The sequence below is a fragment of the Bufo bufo genome, chromosome 5 (assembly GCF_905171765.1).
Source record: "Bufo bufo chromosome 5, aBufBuf1.1, whole genome shotgun sequence".
Taxonomy (NCBI): Eukaryota; Metazoa; Chordata; class Amphibia; order Anura; family Bufonidae; genus Bufo; species Bufo bufo.
Window position 1 is genome coordinate 482,326,203 of NC_053393.1, and position 25,106 is coordinate 482,351,308.

Here is a 25,106-nt window from a genome sequence, read left to right on the forward strand (position 1 = left end):
TTAATTCTTTGCATAAATGGAAAAGAAAAAAACATTTCAACCATTTTGCTCCGTTTTCCTTTTTACAATGTTTTATTCCCATTATTGATGGAGGAGACAAAGGAGAACCTCTGTGAATCTACGCTGTCATTCTCCTCTTGTGCACAAGGTGGCGCTGTTCGTTACAGAGTCGCTTAGGATCACGGAATACTCTCTATCTCCCGGAAGCCGTCGGTGTTCTGCAGTATGGCGGCCCCCGTATCCAACGTGGGTGATGTGTTTCTGTAAGTAAGGGGGGGATGAAGCGTAAGAGCGGTGGTCGGGGGGGACCCGACCAGATAAAGAAGCTCCAGCTCTCCGTGCAGCAGTTCGTGGAGAAAGCTGAGGGCGGCTTGGATGCTGAGACTGGTCCTGCAGAATCCTGGGCCACTGGAGGCAGACCCAAGAGCCGTAAGGAGCTGAGGAAGGAGAAGCGCCTCTCCAAGAAGATCCGAAGGAAAGCCTACTATGAAAGGGACTTCTCAGGGAAACAAGGACCCCAGAAGTCTGCTGAGAATGTACAGGGGGGACCCAAGGACAACCACCCGGCCACAAAGAAGCCACCGGCACCCAAAACAGCACCTGGGCAGGAGAGCAAAAAACAGCCGGTGAAGAAAGACACAGCAAAGCAGCAAGACATCAAGAAGAAGAAGAAACAAGTCAGTAAAGAAGAAGCCAGGAAGAAGTCTCTGCTGGAGGCCAATGAGAAAGAGGAGAAGGAGATCAAGAGGCTGGAGAGGAGCCTGAGGATGAACAAGAGGAAGAACAAGAGCTCCTTACCCCAGGCATTCACTCAAGATGGGCTGGACTACATCCTGGGGGTCTTGGAACCAGGGGGGTCTACGTCTGGCCTCTATGATGATGAGGAAGAGGAGGCAAACACCACAGATAAACTGCACAAACTGTCTGAGCATGTGGATGAGGAAGGGTCTGAGGAGGATGAGGGGCATATTGAGAAAGGGTCTGAGATGGGTAATGACAGTGATGAAGGATCAGACATGGAGGAAGATGATGTGGAAAAAGAAAGGGGTTCCTTGGGGGAGGAAGAACTGTCAGAGGAAGATGAGGCAGTGGAGGACCTTGAGGGTTCAGGAGAAGATGCTAATGATGAGGATCAGTCAGGAGGGTCTTCTCGGGACTCTGATGGTGAAGATGTGGATGAGCAAGTTACTATTAACAAGGTTCGTTACTGTACAACGATTTTTGTTTTCCTTTTAGTCCTTGGGTTGGTTCACACGATCATTTTGGATTTAATTTGGGTTTGTGTTATTCTTGATGTCAAAAGTGTTGGAATTGTGATGGAAACCTGATGGAGTTCAGTGGCTTATATCATGTCCATCAAGTCTCATCAGCATCCTTTGTAAAGCTGATCTGACCACGCTTTCACAATGCTAGTGTGAACAGGGCTTTGTTATTGATGTAACATTGATTATAAATATAAACCTGATTCTCACAAACTCGCCCACACTGCTTGAGTTTGGCGGCTCCTGTGTGCTCCAGAGCAGCGTATGTTAAAGGGCCTGTGGGCTCTTTATTACCAGGCATAGTGCGGTACATTTTGCAGGGGCTGTGCATGGTTCTATACATAGCTCTGTCCCGTTCACTTGAATGGACCACATACGGCCTCTAGAAAATGATTGGCACAGTGAAGAAGCCGCAGTATTCACGAGCTCTGTCACCTCTTCGGCTGGTCCTCAAGATCTGATAGATGGCCTGTCCTAAGGATAGATGTCATCAATATTAAAATCCCAGGCAACTCCTTTAGTTCATACCCATTGTCAGGTCTCTTTAATTTCATTGTCCCCCACTGGTCAGCTTTTTTCAGTAGCTGACAGAGCTGGAAGTGCAAAGCTTTGACCTCTGTGTAGTGTCCATGTCCCACCGGTCATTTCCTATGGTGATGCATAAGGCTAAATCAACATACCTAAGTCTTACAGAACAGGCATGAAAAAATGCTTTGTCATGAATTTGATAATTAAAGGGGTTGTCCGGGATTGGGGACATTGGTGTAATAGTACCAGAGTGACATACATATTACATACATGCATGTCCTGTCCTACCTTTGCCACATATTTATGAAGCCCCGTTTTCATTTAGGAAATTCTTAGCCGGAAGGGACAATTTTGTTATACTCGGTGACGTACCAGGTCCCTTGCAGGTCCCTCTTCTTCTGGCTGCTCAGGTAGCCCGGTGACGTCACCGGCACTGATGGGCGGGCTTCAGCGCTGCCCTAGCCAGTAAAACGGCAAGGGCAGCGTTTAGGCCAGCCCATCAGAGCCAGTGATGTCACCAAACACGCTGCCGGGCGGAATCCTCCACCCGGCAGTGTGTTATTGTAAACAAAAGAGCCTTGCGCAGGGCAAAGGAGAGCATCGGAGCAAGCACTGCTCCGATGCTCAAGTTAGGGGGGCTGCCTGGGTGAAGATGGAGGTTTGTCCGGGTTCAGCTCTGATGGACCCTGTTGGCTTGTAATGTTGTCCGCCTGGGTTCTCCTAAGGTTTGTCATTCTGATGGCAGGAGCAGTGCTAAATGCTGCAATATTCTTAGTGTGTAACGTGACAGAACCCCTGATGGAAGACGGCAAAGTCAGTACTTACATTATTACTGCTGCCTTTTTTGTCTTCCATCATCAATAGCAGGGGGTCAGCATCCTGTGGAACTACAACTCCCTGAATGCTCCCTTCTCTTCTGTGGTTGTTCTGAGAACAGCTGAGCAAGTGTTCATGTTGGGAGTTATAGTTTCACAAGAGCAGTAGTACCAGAGGCTGCTGACCCCTGATCTATAGGATTTTTGCCTTTTATATATTGTCCATTTACTCTTTTTTTTTTTTTTTTTTTGCCATTGTCTAGTCCTAATGTACAACAGAAAGTAGTAGTTGGTACCTGGAAGTAAATGGGTATTGGGGTGCATGCGGAGTTTACTCTTTACAGTACAGAATATAACCTTATACTCAAGTGTTCTTTTAAAGATGCAGTCCAGGATTTTTTTCTTTGTCTATATAGTGCAGGGTCTCCATGTTCTCCTGTGTGATGCAGCTTGAGCCTGTCTCCCCTCTCTGCCCTGTCATCTCTCTCCTCTCGGCTTTTACGTGCAGGGGGACCAGTGTGAAGCTATATCTCTTAGGCTACTTTCACACTAGCGTTTTAGTTTTTCGGTATTGAGATCCGTCATAGGGGCTCAATGCCGGGAAAAAAACACTTCAGTTTTGTCCCCATTCATTGTCAATGGGGACAAAACTGAACAGAACAGAGTGCTCCAAAATGCATTCCGTTCCGTTTAGTTGCGTTCCCATACCGGAGAGCAAACCGCAACATGTTGTAGTTGGCTTTCCGTCCTGGGATGTGGAGCAAGACGGATCCGGCATGACCCCCAATGCAAGTCAATAGGGACTGATCCGTTTTCTCTGCCACAATAGAAAACGGATCCGTTCCCCACTGACTTTCAATGAAGTTCATGACAGATCTGTCTTGGGTATGTTAAAGATAATACAACCGGATCCGTTCATAACGGATGCAGACGGTTGTATTATCAGTAACGGAAGTGTTTTTGCTGAACCCTGCTGGATCCAATAAAAACCCTAGTGTGAAAGTAGCCTTAGAACTACACTGGAGAGTCTGCTCACACAGATAGTACAGGCAGCGTGAGTCAGGAGGTTTATATAACTGCAGCTAATCACTCTATACACTCACCTACTATATATCTGCACCTCCTAATAGGGGAGACATTATATCATCAACAGAATATAGAGATATACAGAGGAGTGTGGGGAGGGGCCTGAGAGCTGCCAGAAGGGATCTGATTGGTGATGATTTCATTCTGTCATCATCAGTAAGTCAGCCACAGCGGAGAGACAGAGTTCCTGTTCACACATTACAGTAAGCTCTGGGCTGGTGGTCAGACTTGAGATTATATGACCAGGTTCCCATAATGAAACGGTTCAAAGTGTATGAGTGCAACTGAGTTAGGGCTCATGTACACGATCGTTGCCGTTTTGTGGTCTGGATTTTACGGAACTGCTGGCCCCTAATAGAACAGTCCTGTCCTTGTCCGTAATGCGGACAATAATGTCCTATTTTTTTGGGCAGAACGAATATACGGACATATGGAAACGGAATGCACACAGAGTAACTTCTGTTTCTCGTTCATTCCATTGGGGGACACAGACCATGGGTATAGCTTAGAGATATTACTAGGAGGGACACTATGCAAAAAAAGAAGCTCCTCCTCCTCGGGCTATACCCCCAGGCACCTCCAGGAGAACTTCAGTCTTTGCTTAGTGTCCGTTCAAGGAGGTTGACATTTATTCTTCTCCTGTTTGTTATTTTTTTCTGGTTTCAGATGGGGACGCAGGTCAGCATTGCGCTTTCCTGGCCCCTGTGGAGGGTCTGCCACGGTCTTCTTAAGGTTCCTGGCTACCTCCCATTCCCCCACAGAAGAAAAGTGGATCCAGACTCGACATGTTAGCTCTGGCATCCCACCAGCTGCTGGGACACCTGCTGCCTACCCTCCACCAGAGCACTGCTCTCCTTGATTGGAGTCAGACGTCTGAAGAGGTGAATCCCTGCTGGTCTGGACATCGAGGGAGCATGCTGTGCAGATAAGTATTGCCTGCTTCAATCTCCCTCCTTTCCCCCCCTCCCCCCACCCCTTCATGTCGTCTGTCTGGCGCTCTGTGACCTGAGGTGAGCTAGAGAAGGACCGGCTGGGGGCATTTTTTCCCGTTGGGAGGGGGCCTTTCTGGGGAGGGCTGGTGATTCCACTGATACCTGCCTGCAGCTCAGACTATGGCCGCATCGGCGGCAATCTTGGCACTGAAGGAGTGTATTTTATCTTATGGCCGCTGCGCTCTCTGCAGCTCCCGCCGGCCTGCTCCTCCCGATATTAACCCCCGCTGCGCCGTATCTGGCGAAGGGGTGTATTTGAAATGCGCGCGCGCTTATTTCGCGCCGCAATGACGCGTCCAAGGGGGCGGAGCCTCGGCGTCCAGCTCTGTCTCTCTCTACGCCGGAGACTCTGCTGGATTGCGGCCGTGCAGCTCCTCAGTTCTCGGTGACCGGAGACTTCTGCTGTTGCCTGGGTGGTAGGAATTGCAGCAACCTGGTAGGAAATCTTTTTTGGAATACCATCATGCCTAAACCTGGGGCCCCTAAGCCTTCCAAGGCTTCCTCTCAGGCTCCACTGGAGTCATGTAAAATATGCCTTAGGCCTTTTTCTGTCACTGGTTCCTGTGACTCATGCCCTGCTCCCGGACAGGATCAGCCTCCTTCTCTTGCTCAGCCCGGTCCTCCCTCTGCCCCTGCGGATCCAGCGGTACCCGCCTGGGCCTCCGCCATGTCTAATGCGGCAGCTGATCTGGCCTTAGTTGCCAAGGCAGCCATGTCCTTCATGGAGCGCATGGCGGCTACTACTCCAGTGGCATCCACCACTCCATCCCCTCTCAGCGACTCTCACAGAGGGCGTCTGACTTCTAAAAGGCAGCGTGAGCGGCAGCATTCCTCCTCGGATGACTCCGCTTCTCCCCCTCGCCTTGAGGCATGCCCGGTTGACTCTCCCCCTCGCAGGGAGCGCAAATCCGATGGGGAATTGTCCGGATCGGACGAAGTCACAGAGCGGGAACCCCTGCCTAAGCTTTCCACCATGGTAACCGAGTTGGTGGCAGCTGTCCGTGACACTTTTAATATACAAGGGGATTCTCCTCCCTCCACTAGTCGGGAGTTCTCCCTTTTTCCACCCAAGAAACAGGAGTCCGCCGTGTTCCCTATTCACGAGGAGTTCACTGCGGTCCTATCAAAAGCTTGGGATCGACCTAATCAAAAATTTTCGGCCACCAAGCGTATGGATACGCTTTATCCTTTTCCAGCTGACACAGTGGAAAAGTGGACTTCTTCCCCTAAGGTAGATCCTCCGGTGGCCAGGTTAGCCAAGAACACGGCCCTTCCCGTCCTAGACGGTTCCTCTCTGCAGGATGCGGTGGACAGACGTTTGGATTCACTTTCCAAGTCCATCTTCTCGCTGGCGGGCGCTTCCCTGCGACCGGCCTTTGCGTCGGCTTGGGTCGCCAGAGCCCTTACAACGTGGTTGCAGCGCCACCACCAGGATCTGTCAGAGCAGGACGCCTCTGCAGATACTCTGGATTTTATCATCCAGATGTCTCAAGCGTCTAAATATCTCTGTGAGGCTTCAATGGACATCGGCTCCCTCTTTGCCCGTATTTCGGCCCTCTCTGTCATTCAGCGCAGGGAGGTCTGGCTGAAGGTGTGGGATGCTGATGCCTCATCCAAGCGATCCCTCGCTAACCTTCCCTTTGAAGGGTCCAGGCTCTTTGGGGCTCAACTAGATGAATTCATTTCTGCCGCAACAGGGGGCAAGAGCACTCATCTACCCCAGCCCAGGACCAAGCGTCCCTTTCGGTCTCGGCCTTCAGGTTTCCGGGGCCAGTCCTTTCGTCGCTTCTCCACTGCCAGGACGCCGTCGTCCTCATCGGCAGGGGGGTCCCAGGACTCCCGCAAGAAGCCTTTCTTCAAGCCCCAGCCTTCTTGGCGGCCTCGGGCGCAGTCAGCCCGTCCTCCTGCTCCCAAGCAACCCTCCGCATGAAGGGGTGCCCCCACCCCTCGTGGTGGGGGGCCGTCTGCTCTCCTTTCAACAGGTCTGGAGGGCTCACGTTCAGGACGCCTGGGCTCTGGAAGTGGTGACGTCCGGCTACAAGTTGGAGTTCGCGTCCAGCCCGCCGGAACGTTTTTTCCCTTCTCGCGTTCCGGGGGATCCAGCCAGGGCCTCGGACCTCTTTTTTGCGGTTTCCTCTCTTCTGGACCGTGGTGTCATTTCCCCCGTTCCCCCAGAAGAGCAAGGGACAGGTTTTTACTCAAACCTGTTCGTTGTTCCAAAGAAAGAGGGGTCAGTGCGTCCAATCTTGGATCTAAAACTTCTCAACAAGTTTCTACGGGTGCGGAAGTTTCGCATGGAGTCCCTTCGCTCCGTTATTGCTTCTCTGCTTCCAGGAGAATTTCTCGCGTCTGTGGACATTCAAGACGCCTACTTGCACGTCCCTATTGCAGAGTCCCACCATCGCTTTCTGCGCTTTGCCATAGGGGGGCGTCATTACCAGTTCGTCGCCCTACCTTTTGGGTTGGCAACCGCCCCTCGAGTTTTTACGAAGATTCTGGCGCCTCTCATGGCGCTTCTTCGCACCAGGGGCATCTCTTTGTTACCATACCTAGACGACATCTTGATAAAAGCTCCGTCTCTTCCACAGGCCGAGGACAGCATCCGAATCACGGTTCAATCCCTGGAACGGTTCGGATGGCTGATCAATCTCCCCAAGTCCTCTCTGCACCCCTCCCAGAGACTCTCGTTCCTGGGGATGATCTTGGACACCTCGATTTCTCGGGTGTTTCTTCCAGATTCCAAGGCTTCCCAGATTCGTCTGGCAATGGTGCTCCTTCTACGCTCTCCACGTCCCACCATTCGGGAGTGCATGCGGGTGCTGGGCCTTATGGTCTCCTCTTTCGAGGCGATTCCGTACGCCCAATTTCACACTCGTCCGCTACAACAGATGATCCTTGCCCTCTGGAACAAGAACCCTCGGGGTCTAGACACTCCTGTTCGTCTGTCCCGGCAAGTTCGAGCGTCTCTCCCTTGGTGGCAGTCTCCCCTGAACCTATCGTCAGGAAAGTCCTTCCTTCCGTTCTCCTGGACGATAGTCACCACCGACGCCAGCCTCATCGGTTGGGGAGGTGTTCTCCGGAACCTCACAGTTCAGGGTGTCTGGTCGACGGAGGAATCCCGTCTCCCGATAAACGTTTTGGAATTGAGGGCGATTTTCCACTCCCTCTCCCATTGGACTCCTCTCCTGGCGACTCGCCCGGTGCGGGTTCAGTCGGACAATGCCACGGCTGTGGCTTATGTCAACCATCAGGGCGGGACTCGCAGTCGGGCAGTAATGCGGGAAGTAGCGAGGATCCTCTTATGGGCGGAGTCTCATGTTCCTGTATTGTCGGCAGTGTACATCCCGGGAGTCGACAATTGGACGGCGGATTTTCTGAGTCGCACCAAGGTGGATCCGGGAGAGTGGTCTCTCCATCCGGAGGTGTTCGAGGACATCTGCCACCGATGGGGCCGTCCGGACGTAGATTTGATGGCTTCCCGGCTCAACCACAAGGTTCCGGTGTATCTTGCCCGCGCTCGAGACCCACGGGCGGACGGGGTGGACGCGCTGGTATTTCCATGGCAGCGGTTCAGCCTCCTTTACGTCTTCCCTCCGATTCCTCTGTTGCCGAAGGTGCTGCGCAAGATCGAGGCGGAGGGGATACCAACCATTCTCGTCGCTCCGGATTGGCCTCGTCGCGCCTGGTTCTCCAGCGTCGCTCGTATGTTGGCGGACGTCCCGTGGCCTCTGCCCGACAGAGAGGATCTCTTGTCTCAGGGGCCGCTCTTCCACCAGAATTCACGGCAGCTGCGTTTAACGGCGTGGCTGTTGAGACCGCCATCCTGAGGAAGAGAGGCTTCTCTGATGCGGTGGTAAGAACCATGATCAGGGCTCGAAAGCCGGCTTCTTCACGAATCTATTATCGCACCTGGAAGGCCTTCCTGGTGTTTTGTGAGAAATCGGGCTACTCGCCCCTACGTTTCTCTGTCCCAGTGGTGCTGTCTTTTCTCCAGTCCGGCCTCGACATGGGTCTGTCGCTCAGTTCTTTAAAGGGTCAGGTTTCTGCTTTGGCTATCTTTTTTCAGAGGTCCATTGCCTTTTTGAGACCTGTAAAAACCTTCCTGCAGGGGGTGGCGCATTCGGTTCCTCCGTATGTGCCTCCCTTGCCCCCCTGGGATCTCAACTTGGTTCTGCGCGCCCTTCAGGCGGCGCCTTTTGAACCTCTGAGGGAGATCTCTCTGGTTTTACTCACCTGGAAGGTAGTTTTTCTGGTGGCCATAACCTCCATCAGGCGAGTTTCGGAGCTGGCCGCACTTTCCTGCCGGGAACCTTTTCTGGTCTTTCACCAGGATAAGGTGGTGCTCAGACCGGTGCCTTCTTTTTTGCCCAAGGTGGTTTCTCCCTTCCACCTTAACGAGGATCTTGTCCTGCCCTCTTTTTGTCCTTCTCCGGTGAACCCCAAGGAATGCGCTCTCCACTCCCTGGACGTCGTCAGGGCCCTGAAGGTGTACCTGGGGGCTACCGCTTCCGGCGTTCAGACTCTCTCTTTGTGATTCCTGAAGGGTCCCGTAAGGGCCTGGCGGCTTCCAAGGTCACCGTGGCGCGGTGGATCCGTTCCGCTATTGCTGCGGCATATCGCGCTCGCGGCCACGTTCCGCCGTCGCGGATTACCGCTCACTCCACAAGGGCAGTGGGTGCTTCCTGGGCTAGACGCAATCGCGCATCCGTTTCCCAGTTGTGTAAGGCGGCCACTTGGTCGTCCTTACATACTTTCACAAAGTTTTATCAGTTACACTCTCTGGCCTCGGCTGATGCTGCTCTTGGGCGCAGGGTATTGCAGGCTGTGGTTCCGGTTTGACTACTGGACGTTTATTCCTGGCGGTGTTGGATTTGTTCTTTTTTCCCACCCCATGGACTGCTTTGGGACGTCCCATGGTCTGTGTCCCCCAATGGAATGAACGAGAAAAGGAGATTTTTGTGAAACTCACCTGTAAAATCTTTTTCTCGTAATTTCCATTGGGGGACACAGCTCCCGCCCCCTTTTTTGGTTTACGCCTTAGGGTGTGCTGTGTGATGGTTTCCATAATGTTTTGTTTCCGTTCTCCTTCTCCTACTGCTTTTGCAACGACTGAAGTTCTCCTGGAGGTGCCTGGGGGTATAGCCCGAGGAGGAGGAGCTTCTTTTTTTGCATAGTGTCCCTCCTAGTAATATCTCTAAGCTATACCCATGGTCTGTGTCCCCCAATGGAAATTACGAGAAAAAGATTTTACAGGTGAGTTTCACAAAAATCTCCTTTTTTTGCAGCCCCATTGAAGTGAATAGTTCCACGTACAGGCCACAAAAAAAAAAAAAGGAATGGACACAGGGAAAAAAAATACCTTCTTGCGCATGAGCCCGAAGTGTGAGAGAAATTGCAGTGATAGAATGCTGGTGGTGAGTTAGTAAGCGGAGTGCTACTTTAAGGGTTTGTGGTATCTGACTGTAGTTGCTCTATAGTGACATTCCTCCTCTGTGTCCCACGATAACATTTTCCACTTTCTCATAGACTGCTCCTCATCTGGACAGCAAGTATGTCCCCCCTCATCTGAGACAATCTTCCGAGGCTGCGGATGCAAAGAGGAGGGAAGAGCTGGAGAGGCTTCGGAAGAGCGTGAAGGGATTGATAAACAGGTATCACATGATGCATCCACCTAAATAATGGCGTCCTTGATCCTGAGCCGGGCGCTCCGTCTTGGCTTCAGGCCTGGAGTGCATCTTCTTCTTTATAGTTCATATTTTTAATTGACAGGCTGAGACTCCAATCTCCTGTAAATCACTCACGAGCTTCAGCTAATTAATTGACTCCCTTGTTTGGAGCGGATGCTGCGGGTCCTCCAGTGATGTATGGAGTTTACCCTTTGTCACTACAAGTTGATATGGTGCACCTAGAACTTCTCCAATTACAGCTTCGCGAACGCTCATGTGTGATTGACTCTTAATTGGGTACTGATTAATTAGCTTCATATCCCCTTGGAAAATGACAGACGGCAAACTTACAATTACAGAAGAAGCATACAGAGCCACCGCCTACCAGTAATCATCAGCTCTTCTGTTCAGCTGTTTCTTCTCATCACGTCCGCGTGTGTGTAGGGATGCCCTTTCATGTACATGACGGAATTTGGATAATTGCTGCATCCCTATGTACATCTGTGTCACGTTGTCTACGTCGGGAGCTTTGTTGCACAGTCACAGCTGGAGCCCGGTTGTGACTGACAGCCAGGCTCCCACTGCAACAGGCAGGATTGGAAATCATACCGATCCCAGCTGTATAAAGGGGGTGGCCGATTACGACACACAGGGTATGATGTAAGTGTCAAATAAGCGTTTATCCAACTGATGGGGCCCCTGCCAGTCCTAAGAACAGGGGTCATGCCTGGCTGCCACTCCGTTGAACCCGGGCCCCTATTTTTGTTATCACTAGGGGCCCCAGCAGTCGAGCCTCCGCTGATCAGACACTTATGCACTATTTTGTGAATAAGAGTTAAGTTGTTGTAGTCCATCAACCCTTTCAACCTCTTGGATGCTAGAGTCAATAGACTGCGGCATCTAAGTGGTTTGACAGAGGGGATGTTCCTTCTGTCCCCATCGGCCCTGACAAATGCCACAGGGTGTCAATAGTAGCCAAGGGGCCTCACAAAGATCTCCAACCCTTCCTGTGTGCCTTTTAGGCCATGTTGCTGATATGTGATTTCAGGATAATTCCAACGGCTGGGTTATTTAACTTGTTTTAACCGCATGTTAAATGCTATAAGAATAAGACGGTGGAATTTTTATCCCTCCCCCACCCAACAACAAAAATTAATAATGAAAGTTAATCAACAATTTATATGTAACCCAAAGTGGTTCTGTTAAAAATATGACCTGAAAAATACAAGCTCTCCTGTGGCTAAATCAATGGAAAAATAAGAAGGACAGCACACGACCTCCAGAGCAAGAGACCCCAAGATACTGAACGGGGACCCCCAATATTTCTAAGCTGGACAGGCCATTTCAGTATATTTGTGGGCAGTAGATAGTGAGGTCTAGGCCAGGAAGACAGAGCCCATCCTCCTCTTATACAGATGGATCTGATCAGTTGACCTTAGAATGACGACGTGTTAAAAGGTGGATGCCCTCTTGAATACCTGAATACTACATGGTCACCTGCTTTTATTTTTAGGGTAAAACCCGCAGTAATTCATGCTAACATTTTGTGTGTTTTTATAGATTGAGTGAACCAAATATGGCGTCTATCAGCGGGCAGCTTGAAGAACTCTACATGACCAACAGCAGAAAAGACATGAATGAGACATTAACTAATGTTGTCCTCAGTGCCTGCATCACTCCAGCCAAAATGCCAGACCGACTCATGATGGAGCATGTACTGCTCATCAGCATATTGCACCATACAGTGGGGATCGAGGTAACGAGGCGCCGTATATAATGGAAATGGTCCATTTTGCTACAGGTCAGCATGTAGCGTAGACAGAAGAACTCCAATAAGCCAGCATCTGCCCATTTGACTGTCTGGTACGTGTAGAGGGTCAGGTGTCAAGACACTGGACGAGGCAGCCTTCTGACACCAGCGACTAATGCGCACTGGTCCCATTTATAGAATAGGACCCATGCAGGATACTCGCTGGGCATTGGATGGCTATCTTGGAAACCCACCCAGTGTGCAGTTGCATCCGTCTTCTTTTTGTCTTAATAATCTGTCTCTCGTCATCATTAAAGCTAGTATTAAACTAAGCAAGATTCAGATGCTTCATCCAAAGTTGCTTCGTTCAAAACTTCGGAATAATACTATACTGAGATCCGTCTCCATACAGTATTAGAATGTATGGGCTCAGATGAGCCAAAATAAGTTATTCGCGGAGTGGCGCGTGACTTCATTGAATAACTTTGGGAAAGAGCCCATACTTTCTAATACTGTACGGAGACAGATCTCCATACAGTATTATTCCAAAGTTTTGAACTAAGCGACTTTGGATGAAGCATCTAAAGCTCGCTTCGCTCAACACTAATCATGTAAGCAAAGTTAATCCAAGGCACTTACTAATGTATTGGGATTGTCCATATTGCTTCCTTTGCTGGCTGGATTCATTTTTTCCATCACATTATACACTGCTCTTATCCTGGTATTACGACCATCCAGCAGTGGTGGTCATGCTTGCACACTATAGGAAAAAGCACCAGCCTATACGCATTTCCACGTTCCCGGCCACCAGAGAGGCCAATGCTTTTTTCCTACAGTGTGCAAGCATGGCCACTGCTGCTGGATTGCAGGGTGGTCTGTAACCATGGGCACGAGCAGTGTATAATGTGATGGAAAAATGAATCAAGACAGCAAAGGAAGAAATATGGACAATCGCAATACATTAGGAAGTGCCTTGCATTAACTTTGTCTACATGATAAATACCATTTGCTGAAGTGAGACGACCCCTTTTTAAGGGTTCTAGTTGTGGTCACTTTTATATAGGGGATATATAGTTTACAGTCACAGGGCTTGTCTTTATTTTACATAGACCTTTTTGGGGCATTTTACCATTAAAATATTTTTTTATTGCTGGTTTCGGCTGTAACTGAGGCTGACATATTAGTTACAGCTTTTGGGACTCGTTGCAGAGATGATATGCAGCAGCCTTTGTAGTTACCAGTCGTCTATACAGTGATTGAGAAGGCAATAATAAACCTGTCACTGACAGCTCGCCCCCACTACTGCAGCTGTATGATCTCCACGCTGCTGCCTGTTCGGCAAAGATGTTCAGAAACATCCTTGCAGAGTCATGTGCCGATAGCGGTAATAGGAGAAATCAGTATATCTAGAGAGTTTGATGTTAATCTAGCAGTTTCTGTGTCACCAGGTGGGGGCGCACATCCTGGAAACGGTGGTGAAGCAGTTCCATGCCCAGTATGAAGACAACACGGACAATAAAGAGTGTGACAACCTAATCACCTTCATTGGACATCTGTACAACTTCCACGTCGTTGACGCTCGCCTGATGTTTGACATTTTAAAGATGCTGGTGTCCACATTTACAGAGAGAAACATAGAGCTCATCCTGCTGCAGCTGAAAGACGTTGGCTTCGCTCTGCGAAAGGACGACGCTCTGGCTCTAAAGGAACTGATCTGTGAGGCTCAAAACAAAGCCAGCGCTTTGGATAAGAAATTCCAGGATCAATCACGGGTGAGAATCAGTCCAAAATCAATTTTCTAATTTTAGGACAAGTCTTAGCCATATGTGTTAATTGGGCATCCCCACCATGAACCTCATTGAGTGGATGGCTGGTGCCAAGAGCTGCTCTGGAAGACTTGGCAGACCTTCCATACATAAATTCAGTAGGTGCAAGGACACACTGGCACTTTCCCTTTACAAACACGACTGACCACTGGGGGTTCCAACAACTAGAAAGCTGATGATCTGCCCACACTCGGAGAAGTAGGTTCAAAAAAGTGTGTCTTCACCCTTTAACACCCGTTTAGGCTCCATTCACACATCCGAGGTGTGTGGCGGACCCGCAAATTGCGGATCCGCAACACACCCGCCCGGCACCCCTATAGAAATGCCTATTTTTGTCCGCAAGCTGCGGACAAGAATAGGACATGTTGTATCTTTTGCGGAGCTGCGGACCCGAAGATCGGGGCCGCGCTCCGCAAATGCGGATGCTGACAGCACACTGTGTGCTGTCCGCATCCATTCCGTCCCCATAGAAAATGAATGGGTCCGCACCCGTTCTGCAAAATTGCGGAACGGATGCGGACCCATTTGCGTACGTGTGAATGGAGCCTTAGAAGGGTTGTCCCATCTGAATCTTCATGGCTATAAATGTCCAGTAGATGCTGGTCCCACCTCTGGGACCCGTTCCTGTTGGATGTTTGTGGATATTCCATAAATGTCCAGATCAGATAAACCTTTTAATTTATTTGAAGAGAAATTCTCCTTTTGAACAACTGTTGGTACACACGAAACACTCAGGAGCCTTTTTATGATGGGCAAAAAATAAAACAGAACAAAATATAATAAATGGAATGCAGTTACAGATGAGTAGTTTTCTCCACAATGAAATGAGGACCCCAGTTGTATATCTTATACACCCATTTCTTTGATGTTGACCAGTATATGCCGGCAGGATTCATTTTTTCCCTTCACTTATGATAGCGCCATTGAGAGATGGATCCGCCCCCACAATTGGACAGGAAGCCTCAGAGCAATCAAAAAGGGAACACCCACTTCCTCCCTCAGTGTGGTTTCCTGTCCTCCGGACAGAGGAGCCTGGAGCATGCAGCCTCCAGAGCTGTGAAACAAGGAACTTAGGTTTACAGCGAATATTTGTGTTATGTGGTTGGTATGAATCTGGTTGGCTGCCTCGGGGCTAATTTTGTGGGTCTGATGAGGATTTGGGGGTCTTATCTGAGCTCATACTACCCCCATGTCAGTCAAGACCCCCATGATCAGTACTTTAATAAAATAAAACTGTGTAGGAGCTGGCTTATCCTACCTCTGCTGCAGCTGCTCTGAAGACTGTGGTGCCCTCTCCACAGTGACCTCACGTGCACAGTGTCCGGTCAGAGCGCGCACCTGCACGTATTAAGGGTGGGGTGCACTGCACCAGCAATGACAATTAACCTTTAATACAGATACAGGAGTCGGGTGCCGGCAGAATCACATAGCCAACACCTGGCCTCTATGACGGTGCTGCGATCCCCGGCAGTTAACCCCTCAGGTGTGGCACCTAAGGGTTAACTGCCACGGATCTCAACTACCTCTGATAGAGGTCGGGTGCGGGCTATATGATTCTGCAGCCAGCACCCGCCTCCTGTATTTGAATAAATTAGTGAGTTAACTTCATTGGTGGCAGTGGCCACAGCCCCTCCCCTCCTCTTCCCCTCTGCATTCTCATTGGTGGCAGCAGCACAGGGGGTGGGGGGACTGCTTTCTTCTTCCTTCTTCCCTGTACTGCTAATATTTCGAAACCTGCGACAACCCTGGCCCGCTCCACTCTACGAACCGCATATGTAGAGGAGAGCGCTCTCCTCTGAGTACCGCAAGTGAAGGTGCGAGGAGCCGCAGGTTGGCCACCCCTGGCCTACAGGATGTATGGCAGAACAGCAAAGCCCTATAAGCCTCCTGGTTGGGAATGAGGATATGGGCTGGAACATATTGTTTGGATGGCCTGCAGGATGTATGGTGTACCAACAAAGCCCTATATGGCTTCTGGTTGGGAGTAAGAAGATGGGCTGGAACATTTAGTCTGGATGGCCTACAGGAGGTATGGCGCATCAGCTAAACCCTATAAATACTTGCCGCCAATCTGGAACTTCCCAGGGAGGCCCTGGAGGGTCGGCAGTTATTTGCTGGGGTCCTTCGTGCGGAAGTTTCCGGCTGTGGGGAACCTTGGAGGTCTGAAGGGTCCAGGGGGCTCTTTTGACCTCTTGTGGCAGATCCGTGAGCTCCTCCAGGGGATGGTTGCCACAGTAGGGTTCGATCGTGGATGCCAGATTGCGAGGAAATTTGGAAATTTTGACGTCTAAAGTTCTTCTGGTAAATGTAACAAAGGGCCTCCATTGGATCTTGAATCAAAGCATCTGTCTCACAATATATTCTGCACCAAAGGAATCGGTGTTCAGCAATCATCTTCAGTTTTGATCATTCTTTGTCAAGATAAGTACTTCTCTAAGATGTTTTGTTAAATCTGTTATGATTATTTTGATAAACACTTGATGAGAAACCCATATGAGATTTCTTTTTATAAGATTATGTTGGGTTTTAAGTATAATGTCTAGTATTGAAATTTGGGATGTTTATTGATCCGACTTTTTTTTTTTTTTAGTTCGGACCTCTTGTTAGCCTTTGGGTTCCCTATGCTTCCATCTGGGTATTCTTAGCTTACATTACTTTTCAAGCACGGTCCCGCCCGAGGGGTGTTTTTTTTTTTTTTTTATCTCTGCTATTCGGTCTCTCTATGGTGCTGTCATGGGCGAAAGGAAAAATTATAATTACACTTACCGGTAATTGGATTTTCCATAACCCATGACAGCACCCCTCTTATTCCCTCCCTGGTGCTTATCGTTGATGAAGAAGAAAGGAAGAATGAAGTAATAGGAATTCTATTTGTACGGTTCCTACTGATCTACTCTGGAATCAACACTGAGGGAGGAAGTGGGTGTTCCCTTTTTAATTGCTCTGAGGCTTCCTGTCCAATTGTGGGGGCGGATCCATCTCTCTATGGTGCTGTCATGGGTTCTGGAAAATCCAATTACCGGTAAGTGTAATTATAATTTTCCATCGCATTATACACTGCTGGTTTCCATGGTTACAACCACCCTACAATCCATCAGTGGTGGTCATGCTTGGACACTTGCAGGTTGTCATGCTTGTAGGGATCAGCCGCAGCTTTCACGTGCGCATCACCACTGCTGTCTGTAAGCAGGGGAAGAAAGACTGGACCAGCGGTGCGGGGGAAGGAGACGATATATGTCATCTTTTATATTTTCTCAGCATTCTGGGTCATTAATAAAAATTTTAATTAAATTGTACAACCACTTTAATACTAAATTAGTCGATAAACCCCCCCCAAAAAAAAGGCTCACCACTGAGGTAGTCTGAAATGTACAGATAATAGACATCAGTGTTGGGGCTGATGCTTGTCTACAATATATAGCAATGGATCATTTCTGGACCTGCATTTATCTCCTGATGGTTCCTTGTGTTTGTGAATATCTGTTTTCCAGTGTCTTGAATGAGTAAAGAAGACCTTTGTTTTTACTGTAGGTTCGGTTTATGTTGGAGATCATGTTAGCATTAAAGAACAATGATATGCGCAAGATACCTGGTTATGACCCTGAACCAGTGGAGAAACTACGTAAACTGCAACGCTCAATGGTAAGCAAGAAACATTGATTACAGCGTACTATATACATCAATTGGCGAATTTGTCTTTTAGAAGCTCAGATAAAGTTATGGTTACAAGCTACGAACAATCCCCAAGTGTTTTAAAGACACAATAGTTGGAGAAACTGATAAACACTTGGGGATTGTTAGTAGCTTGTAACCATTGTGACACATAGGTCTGCATAGGAGGCTGAAGACAAAATTGCGTTATTGTGCGTGTTTTTTCTTTGTCTGTGCAATTTTGATGTGTGGTGTTTGCACGCAGGTTCACAACAGCGCGTCCGGCAGTGACACTCGTCTCCGTGTATCTTTGGGGAATATTCTGGAAGCGGACAAGGTTGGTCGCTGGTGGATTGTGGGTTCGTCATGGAGTGGAGCGCCTATGATTGGACAGTCCTCAGCAAAGGCATCAACACAGGCAGTAGGAAAGGTACTTCCTTGCTATTGATATTGCATTATAATGAGTGAGCCTGTTTTCTTTCTTCCAGATACTACTTCTTCTCTCTGAAGTTCTATAGGTTTCTGATGTTTTTAGAGACCATTGCTTTCCAGTGCCATCCCCTGCTTTTAGATGGGGGCCACTGCAGTTGCCTGTACTAATGCTGGATGCACCACTTTGCAGGGTTGGCCTTATTCTCAGGATCAGAAGGGTTCCAGGGGTTGCACCCCCACGGATCATTAAGTGATACCACTTCCTTGTGGATTGCCCCTTTTAAGGCACCTTGTATCCCTGGCCACTTATTCCTATTTCTCCCGCTGCCTTCAGGCAGACTCAGGTGACTGACTTTCCATTCCTCTGTCAGTCCTTTCCATTCACTACTCTGTTCTGACACCGAGATACCAGCACAGTCTCTGGAGACGGCCATGTCTATGAAAGTAGCTCTTTCAGAGGTTGCTATCAGCTGCCAGGGCACTTTTTAAAGTGAATCTCCCAAAGAAAAGTTTTGAAATATCTTTCTGGAAGAGAGAACGAAGTAAAAAAAAAAAATGATTTCATTAGTTTTGTTTACATCTATATAAGCAGAAGAAACAGACGTCTATGTTTTGCTACCGAAAATGTCTCCGTTTTAATGACCTAGGCACCCATGTAGAAAATGAATGCAGTACAGATAAAAATATAGCACTCCTTTTCCCTGATGGTTATAAAGTTTGAGCAGTCTTAGGCCTCCTCCACATTTGCACGGCTTTCCGGCTCAGTTCCTCTCCAGCGTGAAGCAGAAAACGCAGGAAGGGGACTGAGCCAGAACGGAAACCATTGTTTTCTATAGGATCCTGCACATACATCCAGAGCATCAGTTGTGATGCCAAATAGCACCGGGCAGAAAAACGCTGCATGCTCAGTTTTTCTGTCCGGCGCTATTAGTGTATAGGCGCCAAATATCGGCATAAAACAGCTGGCCAGGCACAACTCATATATATGAGGGGGACCTGATTTATTTTTTTGCGCTGGTGTTCGATGTTCTTCCAACTTTGATTTCCGTGGGCAGGGAAGTCATTGCTGGACACCCAAGGAGTAAGTGACATGGCTGCCACTGGAGTTACCATATTATTTACCAGGTAGATGGGCCTGCTGTTCATAGCAGTTTATTATTGAACATCTGTAATTAACGTGTATTGTCTCTCCTCCTCTTTTAAAGGTCAGTGCGAAGATCATGGACTTAGCTCGTAAGCAGCGGATGAACACGGACATTAGGAGGAATATCTTCTGTGTTGTAATGACCAGTGAAGATTATTTGGATGCTTTTGAGAAGTTACTGAAGTAAGGAAACCACCTTGAAGAAGGAACCCACCTTCAGTTCACTGCAAGTCCTATCAGTGGGTCATAAAACATTTTGGCGTAAAGGAGCTCTGGGGTCCTATGTTTAACACAACCTGGCCAATAACAAAGATTTGTGGATTAATGAAGATGTTACCTTCAAATGCTTATGGCTATTGGCCAGCATGGGTTGGCAAGGTTGCGGCTGCCCATTGGAGATGCAACCTTAAAGGGATTGTCCCATCTCAACATTTATGGCATATCGCAATGGCAGATGCCCTCATTGTTTGTCAGTCTGCAGCACTTTGTCAGCATCATGCAGAAATTGAAGAAATCCTGCAGGGAACACCGGGGTTACTCTCCTGTTTGTCTATACAGTCTTTGAGGGGGCGCAGGGGCTTAGGCCTCTTTCACACGGGCTTTGCGTGTGAGGGCCGAACAAGATGCGGGTGCGTTGCGGGAAAATGTGTGATTTTTTTTTTTTTCAGCGCGAGTGCAAAGCGGTTTAATGCGTTTTGCACGCACGTGAGAAAAATCGGCATGTTATAAGGGAAAATAATCGGCATGTTATAAGGGAAAATAATAAAGAACGGGTCCCCATCCCGATCCTCTCCTAGCAACCATGCGTGAAAATCGCACCGCATCCGCACTTGCTTGCGGATGCTTGCGATTTTCACACAGCCCCATGCACTTCTATGGGGCTTGCGTTGCGTGAAAAACGCACAATATAGAACATGCTGCGATTTTCACGCAACACACCAGTGATGCATGAAAATCACCGCTCATGTGCACAGCCCCATTGGAGTGGATGGGTCCGGATTCAGTGCGGGTGCAATGCGTTCCCCTCACGCATTGCACCCACACGGAATTCTCGCCTGTGTGAAAGGGGCCTTAGACTAGATGCAGGGCTTAAAGTGGTTTTCCAGGCTCCTAATATTCACGACTTATCCTCGGGATAGGTAATTAATATGTGATCAGTGAGGGTCCAACACCCCGCTCGCCCTCCAGTCAACTGTTCTCTGCAGCCTCCATCGCTGGAACTAGCACTGTGAAGGGAGAGGGAACCACAGCTCCGTTCAAAGTGTAGTAGCCATGTTGGGTACTTACTGGGTACTGCAGCTCAACTATCATTGAAGTCAATGGCTATTGAGCACATTATGTGCTTGGCTCTGTATGTTGGTGTACTATAATTACTGGGAAAGAAGTGCTCCATTCATTTATCATTTAGAATTTTTCATTGTTTGTTTCAGGTTAGGTCTGAAGGATCATCAAGAAAGAGAGATAGTCCATGTTCTCATTGACTGTTGTCTCCAGGAGAAAACCTACAACCCTTTCTATGCCTTCCTGTCCAGCAAGTTCTGTGAATATGATAGACGGTTCCTGGTAATGCTCCACCACATGCCACATTAGGTTTATGCTACCCTGTCTGAAGGAAGCATAAAGTCGTGACAAAAACTTCAGATTCCAGCATTGGGTTACTTCTGTTGGTGCAGCAGTTTTCATCACATCACTGTTTATTAGCTGCAGCAGGAACCAAGACTGGGCTGCTCTCAAAGTAGTGCATGCGCTGCTGGTTCCTCAATATTCATAAGCTTCAGGCTTACGGTCCAGTGTTTCCCAACCAGTGTGCCTCCAGCTGTTGCAAAACTACAACTCCCAGCATGCCCGCACAGCCAAAGGCTGTCCGGGCATGCTGGGAGTTGTAGTTTTGCAACAGCTGGAGGCACACTGGTTGGGAAACACGCTAACCATGTCCTCCAGTACCTGAGTGACAACTACCCTCCCAGCCTCAGGAAGAAAGCTGTCAATCAAGGGCAGGAGTGCAGGGTTAGCTTCTGTCTCATTTTTGTATTGCTCCCTCAAGAGTTTTAAAGATCTGTGCTGCTTCTGCTGGCTTCTGGTCCTCACTGTGTTCACCTCTGGTGGGCACCAGTGTCTCAGATTGCCCTGGCCAATGGAGAACCAGAGGGTGGTGCTTTTTCCTGTATCCATACATTTTCTGTCACATTTAGCTGAAAAGGTGAAAGGCATTCTTACACCAGTAGCTTCCCAATGCTGTTAGAACAGTAGGCCTTACCTTCTCCTATGCAACTTGCTAAGACACGTTCCTTGTTTTATTTTAGATGACGTTCCAATTCAGTATGTGGGATAAATTCCGTGATTTGGGAAGTTTGTCTTCAACCACTTTGTCGAACCTCACTCATTTCCTGAGTCACCTGATAAAACGCAAATCTCTGCCGCTCTCTATCTTTAAAGTAAGTATTAGGGATGGCTGGCCGACACCGTGTCCGATCTGCAGGCAGCTCGTTATAGACCAGGAGGAGCTCATATATCATTCTGTGGAAATGATTTACTATAGCTTGTAATTTTGTAGTGGACCTAGAAATCCAGTCCTGGTCTTGTCATTGTCTGATGCATACATGTAGCGATGGCTACCAATCCTGAGTGAGATTGCCCTCTGCATAGGAGCATACTCGTAAGCTTCTAACTGATCCATTGTATAAATCCTTACCCAGGTTATAGAATTCAGCGAATTGGATAAGATTAAGGTCTCCTTCTTGCGTCAAGTTCTCTACAAGCTGCTGACGGACTCTGATGCTGATGAGCTTGCGGTCATATTTGGAAAGTAAGTGGTTTCATCATTTGGTCCTATCTGAACTAAACACACATCTGCAAAACGTATTGCAGCCATCCATTCGGACCACGTGAAGACAAGTAGGCATTAAAGGGGTTATTGCTTTAGACAATTGTTTTGTTAAAAGGGACCCCCAAAAATAAGATGATCACCTGATGCTGCCCATGAATTGGTGCAGCAATCTTTTTGGAAGATAGGTTCCAACAGTAAGACCTCCGTCTTTAACAGAAACTTTGGGCATATCACGTGACTATGCTATAAGTGTCTGATGTTAGACTACCACTTACATGGGAAATTGGCCCAAGTAGTAGGCTTCCCCTAGTTGTAGCTAAAGGCAGATAGTTTGATAGTAATGATTTATGAATCCGCTTTATTCATGAGAAGGGTCCACCCCCTCCCCTCTTATCCTTGACTGACAAGCTGCTATATATCGGTGTATTACAGGGCAGCCTGCGGTGGGAGGACTGTCCTCATGAATACTGCAAGTCCACTGTATTCTGTGATCAGTATTTTGCATCAGTACCAATCCCATTTTTTGGTAGCATACTTAGGTGACAAATAAAGGGGTTGTCCAATCCCCCCAAAATTTAGTGTGTGTCGGGAATCTGTCTAAGGCCCCCCTGGACACAAACGTGTGCCTACCGTTTCTGTATTGCGGACCTGCAATACACGGGTTCCATTCCGTGGGCATTCCGCATCACTGATGCAGACCCATTCACTTGAATGGGTCCGCAAATCCAGAGATGCGGAATGGTGCGGAACAGAACCCTACGGAAGCACTACAGAGTGCTTCCGTGGGGTTTCGTCCCGTACTTCCGTTCCGCAAAAAGATAGAACATGTTCTATCTTTTTGCGGAACGGCCAGATCGCGGACCCATTAAAGTGAATTGGTCCGCGATCCGCTGCGGCTGCCCCACGGACTGTGTTCATGCATTGCAGCACGACCACGGGGTGCACACGTTCGTGTGCAGGGGGCCTAAAAGAAAAAACCTCGCTCAACTCCACTGTGCTCCAGCGCCAAGGCTCCACTCCCAGCTCCTTCTGGTCCCTGGTGGACTGGAATGATGAAACTATTCAGATTTTAAAAAAAATGTAAATGGTGTTCATCGCATGAATGAGTTCTTATGTAGAGTTTTATTGCAGATTTGTGCACCATAAATGTGCAATAAATTGACAGTGCTATGGTTTTTAGTGGGCCCCATTCCAGTATAGCAACATATGTTATGTTGCGGATTTGCAGTGCATGTGTACCATGGATTCATGTACAATGAATGTAACACGTGTGGCTTTGGTGTGAACCTTTCATTTGACTGACAGTGCTTTATACACGTCTTGTGCAGTGATTGTTCTGTGGCATTAGTAACCAGTAATAATATGTCCATGTCCTGTTCTGTTATCAGGATCTCTGACAACCCAAAGCTGGGGATGCTTCGAGAGGGCCTAAAACTCTTCATTATGCATTTTCTGCTAAAGAACGTCCGTGCACAGAAGACTGCACAGGAGGCGGAATTGCTCACTCAAAAAGCCGATTTAGCAGTTAAAGCTCTACAGGCAAAGGAGGGCAAGCTACGCCTATAGAGGTTCAATATAGTGAAGAAATCACACGGGTCCACGTCCTCTGTGTCCCAGTGAAGAGAAACCGTGGTGCGCTCCAACAACTTGTATATACTGAATTAACTTTAAAGGTTTTATGATCACACAGCGTTCATAAACTCTACTTTATAACTTTAAATTTGGAAAAGAATGTTTCTTTTTTTGAATCAAATCGTTTTTATTGATCAATAAATGTAAAATATTACAAAACAGTACATTGTCTTTTCTTACTTTTTCCACCTTGTGGAATCAGTGTACAGCAGTATACGGTGAAAAACCAACACACATTAACATCAAGCATCTGTACAAAGCATGTATACATGTAAGCACAAATAATTGAGACAAAGAATTGTAAAATTCCGCACCATCCTCCATACACTTTGGACACTTGTCATCAATTCTTACTCCCACCTTTTTTAGGAACACTGGCGTTTTGTATACTCTATGTATGATAAATAGTTGGGACTGTTTACCCTGTTCACTCAGGGACACCTTGGGGACTCCTTCCAGTATATCTTCCCACTTATCCTTAGATATATCACCCAAGTCACCCTCCCACTTCTTCATTCTTGAGAGCGGAAACCCCTCTAATAATTTATCAAGCAAAAGAGCGTACACCTGTGATATCAGCCCTCTTTTACCTCCCCCTGTCGGGAGAACAAGCTTATGAACCACCTCCATTTGGGCTATCACGCATCCTTTCCGCAGTGTGACCTCAAGGGCATGCCTCAATTGGAGATATTTATAGAACCATCCCCTGGGGATATTAAATTCCTGCTGTAGGTTCTGAAAAGACTTACATACCTTGCCCTCTGTTAATTGGCCAATCCTGATTACTCCATGAGTTTCCCAATTCCTAAGTCCTGATATAGTCAAAAATTCAGGCAATAGGTGGTTATTTCTAATAGGGGAAAGCTCACTGATTCCACCTACACCTCTCAGTTGCTTCACATTTGCCCAAACTTTTTTCATAAGTTCAATAAGAGGAAGTTTTACACTCCCCGCATGCATTCCTGACCCCTCCAGAATGCCCATGAGGTCACGACTGCCCAACCAATGTTGTTGTAATATCTGCCCTGTCATATCCGGCAATTGGAAGCTAATCCATCCCTTGAAATGCTGACATTGGGAAGCTAAAAAATAAATCCATGCATTAGGGACAGCCAGGCCGCCTTCAGACTTAGAGTATTGCAATGTTTCCAATTTGATCCTAGCCTGACCATATTTCCAAATAAGGTCCCTAAATGTAGAATGAATTTTCTTAAATCTATCCAAGGGGATCAATACGGGAGCATTGTTCAATACATAGAGCAACTGGGGCATCATGACCATTTTTAAAAGATTCACTCTACCCACCACCGAGAGAAAGAGCCTACACCATGACCTCACCTTTAGCCTGAAAGTAGCCAGCAACGGAAACAGATTAAGGTCCTCAAATTCCGACAATCTAGGTGTTATATATAGTCCCAAGTATTTAAATTTATTCACCCAAGGAACCAAACTATCAACCTGTCTACCTGACAAGGCCTGCCCATCAACCGGCATC

At 48.0% G+C, this 25,106-nt stretch overlaps 1 protein-coding gene across 1 annotated transcript; it reads left to right on the forward strand.

Moving 5' to 3' along the window:
* The first annotated feature begins 215 nt into the window (after window positions 1-215).
* On the forward strand, window positions 216-23,712 carry NOM1 (nucleolar protein with MIF4G domain 1). Its single transcript, XM_040434192.1, has 11 exons — window positions 216-1,199; window positions 10,210-10,334; window positions 11,910-12,105; window positions 13,548-13,871; window positions 17,457-17,567; window positions 17,842-18,006; window positions 19,214-19,335; window positions 20,583-20,715; window positions 21,456-21,587; window positions 21,849-21,958; window positions 23,368-23,712. The coding sequence occupies exons 1-11, from the start codon at window positions 279-281 to the stop codon at window positions 23,543-23,545; spliced, it is 2,517 nt and encodes an 838-aa protein (XP_040290126.1). The 5' UTR covers window positions 216-278; the 3' UTR covers window positions 23,546-23,712.
* The last annotated feature ends 1,394 nt before the right edge of the window (window positions 23,713-25,106 follow it).

Bases quoted from the DNA above. Each gene is read 5' to 3' on its own strand.
- NOM1 (XM_040434192.1), top strand. From the start codon at position 279: ATGAAGCGTAAGAGCGGTGGTCGGGGGGGACCCGACCAGATAAAGAAG. The intron at 18,007-19,213 runs GTACTTCCTTGC...CCTCTTTTAAAG, and splicing joins CAACACAGGCAGTAGGAAAG to GTCAGTGCGAAGATCATGGA. The intron at 21,959-23,367 runs GTAAGTGGTTTC...TTCTGTTATCAG, and splicing joins CTTGCGGTCATATTTGGAAA to GATCTCTGACAACCCAAAGC.